Below are 8176 nucleotides of genomic sequence, written 5' to 3'. Positions count from 1 at the left end.
CAGGAAAATACAACTGAGATTAAAATGACATTGAATTTTTTTGTGTTGTTGTTCATTTGGTTTGGGTTTTGGTGTTGTTGTTTTTTTGTTTTTATTTTTGTTTTCCTGGCTAGGACCTTGCTAATGCTAATCATGCACTTTCCCAGTAAGCTACAGCTCCATCCCTGAATACATTTTAGTTTAAAATTAAATAGATTCATGGACAGGTATGGAGGCATGGGTAAACAGTGGCACAATGCTATGAAACATGGAGACATTTTTAAAGGGGAACTGTTTACCCACACCAAAAGAATAAACAATATATTTTGAGTACAAAGTGGATTAAATGCTGAGATATATGAAAGGCAAAAATAAAAAGAGAATAAAATCCAAATGACCCTAGGAAGGCTAAAATATACGCAGTTCTCTAATACGAAGTGCTACGGTAATGATGTCCAAATAAAAGTGCTGTAAAGGGGAGTCACAAAAAGATTCTTGCTGACTCAAAGAAAGCAAGCCATAACACATGGAATCCATTTTTATTGTTGAAGTATACAGAGAGGCTATATAGTCATATTGTGTAATTACATCTTTTTATATTTTGAATCTATACCATTTGAGGAGAATTTATTCACCAAAAAAGGCCTGATACTTTCATTCTGAGCAATCCCATACACAGTAGAAAAGTCTTTAAGTGTATAAAAAATGAATTTGTGCACATCCTAATGTTTCTAAGGAAGCAAACTACTGAGGCATTTTGATAAGTCAAGGTGGCAAACATAGTACCATAACTGAATCTTCAAAATGATATTTAATCATAAAGGCTAGGGGTGGTGACTTCCTGACACATCTCAGAGTACCCCTTAGATAGGAACTCTATAAAATATCATATGGCTTCAACAGGAACTCCAGGGTTTTCTTTCAGCTATTCCCCTCCAATATTCTCATTCCCAACAGCATTTTCCGGACAGACTCTTGTTCTTTCTCAAAATCATGACCTACCTGAAGAACACATGTCATTTTGAGTAAAACCAGTACTTTTGCTCCCAATGACCCTTTAGTTCCCTTAACTGCAAAATCTACAGGAAAAGTGCAAAGCAGTTCCCAGAAGTCTGAACCAAAGCAAGAATGCTTAGAATGCAAGAGTTCAATAGCTGAGTAATGTGGACGTTTACATCAAGGGATTATTTCCTCAGGATTTGCCTAGGATTCTACTTATTCAGATGGAATTTACATAGTAACTTTTGTCTAGCACATGCAATGAAAATTAATTTGTCCTTTAAAAGATAATAAAACAGCAAATGCCTAATGCTATTGGAATAGTTTTGTAGCCCACAAAACAGCCCAAACAAAATTATTAACTCAGTAAGATGCTTCTAATTTCTATGTGGAATAGCATATCACCTGATTAGTCTTCCATAAAATACAGGTGGCTCAAGTTCTAAAGAGAGTATGAATGATGAGATTGTTGCCATGTCTGGTTGTTGTAACAAGAGCCCTACACCAGCCCCTTATTTTTCAGGTTGGCACCACTAAGGTAAACACTAGGCCCCTTGCTACTTCATAGGTTCAAAACTGCTACAAGGATCATGTGATTCACCTTCCAACAAGGGATGCCACTGTGTATTATGGAAGTGAACAAAGCAGAATGTCGAGTAAGCCATACTTAAGACAACTCTGCCTAGTGGGTAGGCATCATTTGGGCTTCCAAAGGTAGATATGGGAGAAATGGGTTGGCCCTAGGGTCTTTCAGACTAACCCATGTTGAGAGGAAGATGATCCAAATGAACACAAACTTCCACGAGCTCCTGAACTAGAAGGGATCAAAAGGGTGTAAGAGATAACTATGGAGGCTTATGGAGGAACGACAGCTGAACCATTGCACTGTATAAGCAGAGGTGGCAGGTAGGTTGGAAATAGACATGAAACAAATGAAGTCACTTGTACAAAGATGTCTACTTCAAAGAGACTGAGGGCTCAAAGTATTCCAGACAGTTCTTTCCCATAAAGTCGTCATCATGATGAGCTTAGGGTGGTGATCCTCATTCTATTTTTAGATATACCAGCTTTACTGCAACAGGTTACACTGAAGACTAAAAATGGGTCCCAGAGTAAAGCAAGACTCATAGCAACACCAGGAAACTGCTCAAGAGGAACTTACAAGGAAGGCTTGGACTCTGTATCTGGCAAAATATGTCTGCCATGCCTTGGCACACTGAGGACTTCTCTTTCTTAGCCAGCCATGTATTTAATTTCACTGTTAATAGATTCAAATACTTGTTTTGACAAAAATAAATTAGTTGGCAGCCTCATTTGTCCATTTTGTTAGAGAGACTATAATACAAAGATGGGCAGAGTGGAAAAGGTGTATTTGGTACAACACAGATCAGCTACCTCTTGGGGAGATCATAAATGTTTTCACTTTGTGACTGTTGGGTCTGTTGTTTACTCAGCTCTGCACAGTAAGGAGAAAGTAGATGCAGGCAGTAAGAAAACAAATTGGTGTGACTGTGTTTCAACAACGTTCTATTTGTAGGTACTAAAATTGGAATAATCTGCTTGTGTCAGGGAATTATTTTTTAAGTTCTGTTTTTTCCCCCACCACAAATTTGAAAAATATCTTTGGCATTTAGCATAGTTTGCCAGCTTTTTGCTAGAGCCCTCCCCACTACCAGATTTGAAATCACTTCGGCATTTTAAAGAGCACGTGAAAACTATAAAGGAACTCTTTTAGGACGTATAGCATCTACTCACATTCCATTTTAAATCTGTGATCACATGATCGCTTTTAAATGCACATGGTAGGGACATTTAGATGACTGAAGGTTACTAAATTTTTTTTTGAGTATGCTACCTTAGATGTACACCTTGGACACTCAAAGTGTAACTTCTTCAGCTTAGTTTGTGGCCTAAGCAATGACTAAAGTATGCAACACTCCTCTTGAAGTTTATGCAATATAAAGATTGTCAACATTTGTTGGAGAAATGACTTCAATCATGATAATTAAAGTAAAAATGGATGTGAGTGAGGAATTCTTGGCCTTCCATTTGAGAAGTTAACTGAGTGGCCAAGAATAAAATGGGACCTTGATGGATGATGCATCTGATTTACAGCTGTTTTAAGTGGGCTTAACATTTTAAAAAGCAGAGCTACACAGGGATCAACTTTCCAGAACAAACCCTGTGTAGTATAAATCTAAACTGATTTATCAAGGAGAAATCCAGCTAATTTATAGCAACAAATCCACTTATATTTAACAGTAGATTGCAATTTTCCTAGTCGTAAACATCCGTCTAAGGAACCAAGTGTTACTGCACCAAGGGATGACAAAAATATTGAAAAGGAAGGTCCTACTTTTCCTGCTAAGGTTCAACTAAACTCTTTGAGGCACATAATTGGCAACATAGGAAAATGCACACAACTCCATAACACACATCAAGAGTAAACAATTTCTCTTCCTGTTTTTCCCCTAAGAAATTTAGAATGGCATTAGGCAGTGCAAGGTGGAGAAAAGTAACAGCAGCCTTGTCTCTTCCAGGTAGATAGACGTCAGCCAATCCAAAGTGAAAGGCGGCCTCTTCCTCCAGCCTCCAACTGACTAGGGCTTTTCTTTCAGCTTCAGGTCAATGCTGTGAAGGATGAAGAATAATAAAAGAGAGACAGAGACAGAGATTGGAGACAGAGACAGAGAAAGGGAGAGAGACAAACAGGAAGACAGAGACAGAGAGGGAGAGAGAAAGAGAGAGAGAGATGAAGCCAGAGAAACATCCAGTAATGTTTTGCTTCTTTCTGAAAATGAATCACCCATGTGTTTTTATACCAAATAAAAACAGGTATAATACCACCTTCCCCTAATTGCCAAGCTTTTATTTAAATATGGAATGGGTTTAGCTTTATAAACTTGGTTCCACAAGCGCACGCGCGCGCGCGTGTGTGTGTGTGTGTGTGTGAGAGAGAGAGAGAGAGAGAGAGAGTGTGTTTGTGTGTGTTGGTCCTGGGGCTTGAACGCAGGGCCTGGTTGCTTTCCCTGAGCTTTTTTTTGTATGGAAGGCTAGTGCTCTACCACTGGAGCCACAGCTCCACTTCTGGCTTTTTTTTTTTTTTGAATGGTGGTTAATTGGAGATAAGGATCACAGACTTTCTTTCCCATGTTGGCTGTGAACCACAATCCACAGATCTCAGCCTCCTAAGTAGCTAGGGATTGGAGGCATGAGCTACCAGCACCTGGCTTTTGTCTTTTCTTCTTTAAGTCACTGTCTTGTAATCAGGAGGAGGAGGGATTGAGTCCACATTTCACTTGATCTAGTTTAGAAAATGTTCCCCACCTGGTGCTCTTAGGAGCAGTAATAGTGAATGCTGCCTTTAATAACATATTCCTTTCTGAAAGCTGCTCCCCCCCACCCCCGCCACCCTCTGCCCTTGAGTAGACCCAGTATTTAATGAAACTTAAGCAAGAGGATAGAACCTGACTCTCTACCTTCCTAGGGTGACTCTATATGTGACTGTCACTTTCAAGAAGATTTGTTTTTCATTTTTCTGTATGTGTGCAGTGCGTGTGATTTCTAACTTCTTTTGCTGATAAATGAGGAAAAGCATTGCCACCTTTTGAAATACACCAAACGAATAAATTTATAATTTTTAAAAAAACCCACATAATTATTTCCTGTCAGTCATTGTCTGATATGGCTACATGGATTGGCAACTCTGGTGTCTGGTGTTCCTAGAGCCCAGCAGAACTGGCACACAGAGGAACCTGGAGGGTAATGTTAGCAGACAGATGCCTACAAGGTGACTGGCATCCTCTTGGGTGACAAGGTTGCCCATGTGCTCCATTTGGAAGCTGGAGGAAGCCAGGCATCAGTCTGTTCATCCTAGTCATTTAGGAGGCTGAGATCTGAGGATTGACATTCAATGCTAGCACAGGCAGACAAATCCATGAGGCTCTTATCTCCACAAAGGGAAACTGGACACAGTGATATATACCTGTAATCCTAGCAATAATGGGAAGCCTAAAGTATGAGCTCAAACACACAGGTAGGGAAGAGAAGGGGGAAAGACTCTGTCTCAAAAATAACCAGCAAAGGGCTGGGGATATAGCCTAGTGGCAAGAGTGCCTGCCTCGGATACACGAGGCCCTAGGTTCGATTCCCCAGCACCACATATACAGAAAACGGCCAGAAGCGGTGCTGTGGCTCAAGTGGCAGAGTGCTAGCCTTGAGCGGGAAGAAGCCAGGGACAGTGCTCAGGCCCTGAGTCCAAGGCCCAGGACTGGCAAAAAAAAAAAAAACAAAAACCCAGCAAAGCCAGGTACTGGTGGCTCATGCCTGTAATCCTAGCTACTCAGGAGGCTGAGATCTGAGGACCATGGTTTGAAGCCAGCCTGGGCAACAAAGTATGTTAGACTCTTATCTTCAATTAACAAAATTGTGTGTGTGTGTGTGTGTGTGTGTGTGTGTGACTCAAATGTTAGAGCTTATCCTTGAGGAAATAAGTTCAGAGATAGTGGCCAGGCCTTGAGTTCAAGCCCCAGGATTATAACTAAACAACCAATCAGCAAAACCCAGGCTGGAGGCATGACTCAAAATGTAGATCTCCAGCCTAGTAGTTATGAAGCTTTGACTTCAAATTCTAGGACCAAGGAGGAAAAAGAAGAAAAAAGCTTGGGGACAGCAGCTACTTAAGAAGTAGAGATTGGGAGGACTCTAGTTTGAGATGACTGGTACATATTTCCTTTCATTCTTGGCCTGACTGAGGCCCTTAGAAGAGTCTGTGCCCAGATTGCAGTTCATCCACTCAGTCCTAGCTACAGAAGGTATAAAAGGCTTCCACACAAAATTTTTCCTTGTCTCTGATAGCAATGTCCCTGGAGACAATGAAGCCCATCATTGTAATACTAAAGGGATCCAAATGTCCAGGCTGAAAGTCAGGACAAAAAGAAAACAATTGCCTACTTTTGCCTCTCATTTGTGATCTCATTGTCTTGCTTAGGATGCCCATGGGCCTGATAAAGGCTAAATGTGCTCTTCTCAAAAGAGGGAAGTAACATTAACAGTTCTTAGCATTCTCATTCTCCCATGCCCAACTCTGGAATGCAGCCCAACAAGAAAGCAAAGCTCAGCTGTCTTCCCAACCCAAATGGCCTTTGACCCCCCGGGAGGAACAGGCACACTAGGTAGGCAGAGGAGTGAGTAAGCCCAAAGATGTTTCAGCAATAAGGTCTTTCACAAATAAGACTTTCACAAACCTTAGCAACTGTCGGCCCTGCTAATTGTCAAATAGGTACTGTTTTACCATGAGAGGAAATACTGTATCATGTTTGCAAAATAAGGTGTTATGGACAGAGGGATTGAGATATGCTTGCTTTGCAGAATTTCCTGTGGCCATTTGCTTGAAGCAACTGTCACCTTCATTTCTAGAAGTTGGACAAGATTGACCATTAGAAAAATAGCAATATGAATTTAAAAATCCCCTTGCAAGTTGTGCAAACATTTTCAGTTGGGAGTTAGAGGAAGTTGTTCCAAAACTTAAGTTGTAAGGTCAACATGGCAACTGCACTTGTGTTCCAGGAAATGAAAGAGGTGGCATGACAACAGACACACGTCAATTTGATCTTTGCCTCTCTTTCATTTCCAGTACAAGAACAATGCTAAACTCTAGATCCACCTAGACTCCTTGAGTCTAGTTCAATGGTCTTGTTCTCTCTGGAAGCAAGTTAGTGACCATTTTCTTCCTGAAATGAACTTGGCCATTAAATTAATTCTACTTTTTTGGATAACTTTTGTCCCTAGAAAGGTGAGAGGCAGTATGACATTCTATACAGAGACTACCTCTTTCTCAAATAAGAATCATTGGCTCTTGATCTGAATAACCAAGGTTTAAATGCCTGGTCTGGTCCATTTTTATGGCTGTAAAACTCTGGACCAGCCAGATAATCTCTCCATTCTTCCTTATTTCACTTGTCATATATGTATGTATGTATATATATATAATTGTTATTAGAAAGATGATGTCCAGAGGCATTCGTCTTTGTTCATAAGCTTAGCGTGAGGTTTCAAATCAAGATAGTGCATTGTGAGCTTGTTACATAAGGTATGGCATGTGCTGAGAACTCGATACTGTAGATATACTGTAGATATTTCTCTTTCTAAAAGGATAGGAACTGTTCAATTAGATTATTCCATAAGTTGCATGTGGACTCCTAGAGCTTTGAAACAAGCATACCTCTCCCCTGTCCATTAGAATATGAAGTTCACATGACAGTTCAGCCTTCCCTAGTCCCAGCTGATGATGTCATCCAAGTGGAGCTGCTCTCTGATAGCCCCCATGTTCTCATATCAAACTCTCAATATATTATTTTTCTCCTCATTTTTTGAAATGGAAAAGACTTGGTTGTCTCTAGTGGAGATCATACATGAAATTATATTAAACTGGCATTATTTGGGCTTTTAAGTTTCTAATTTCAGGGGTAGAGCTGGCAAGGGCTGAACATCTAAGTCAAGTTTACTCAGTCCTGGACAGCATTTTTCTTCCCCAGCTCAGCCATACAATGCTTCAGGTTATTAGAGATGGTAAATTCTTACTCCTTCTCCATCGAAGACATTTCTGGATCATTGTAAAGGCAGCTAGCTCTGAATGCAAGGAAGAAACAGAAAATAGTCAACATTTCTCCATTTTCTAAGTTCACACTATTTGGAGGCATTTGGCACTATTTAAAGAGATCCCAAATTCACATCTGAATAGATGACACCACTAAGTTGTGACTCATTTTACACTGAGTTTTGAAATAGACAATATGTATGATTTTGAACTATAATCAGAAGATTAAAAATTCCAAAGTCTTCCAGTAATCTCCTCTCTCCCAGTCATTTACAACTCTCTGACTCAATGAACATAATATTGCAAATTTTTATTTGTACCCCAAATATGAAAATGTTTTACACACAAAGGAAAATCTTTCTTAAACTGCCTAATCTTGTCTACAAACAAACATAATTAACTTTTAGGTTTCATAAGAATGAGGATTTTCTAAGACAATAAAAGGAAGAAATAAGAAAGAATGCCAGTATCAGTTTTCTGTATTGTAGGAAAACAGACAAGACAATCCATAAAGCTTTTCAGGTACATCCTACCTGACAGGAACCCAAATTGGCTAAGTGCAGGAAAAAAGAAAGTTACCTCATCAGATAATGGAATAAA

General features: G+C 39.8%; 1 protein-coding gene across 1 annotated transcript in view; it reads right to left on the bottom strand.

The window, feature by feature from the left end:
• Nucleotides 1-501: 501 nt before the first annotated feature.
• The window catches only part of Prune2 (prune homolog 2 with BCH domain), a 193601-nt gene continuing 185926 nt past the window's right edge, over nt 502-8176 (bottom strand). Inside the window, exons 18-19 of the mRNA XM_048347319.1 lie at nt 7561-7608; nt 502-3609 (exon numbers count right to left, since the gene is read on the bottom strand). Coding sequence (XP_048203276.1) covers nt 3579-3609; nt 7561-7608 — 79 coding nt within the window. The 3' untranslated portion in view covers nt 502-3578. The remainder of the gene's footprint in view (nt 3610-7560; nt 7609-8176) is intronic.

This window comes from Perognathus longimembris, chromosome 1, assembly GCF_023159225.1.
Source record: "Perognathus longimembris pacificus isolate PPM17 chromosome 1, ASM2315922v1, whole genome shotgun sequence".
In the NCBI taxonomy this organism is placed as follows: Eukaryota; Metazoa; Chordata; class Mammalia; order Rodentia; family Heteromyidae; genus Perognathus; species Perognathus longimembris.
The sequence above is the reverse complement of the archived record's forward strand: the minus strand, read 5'-3'. Positions and strand labels throughout refer to the sequence as shown.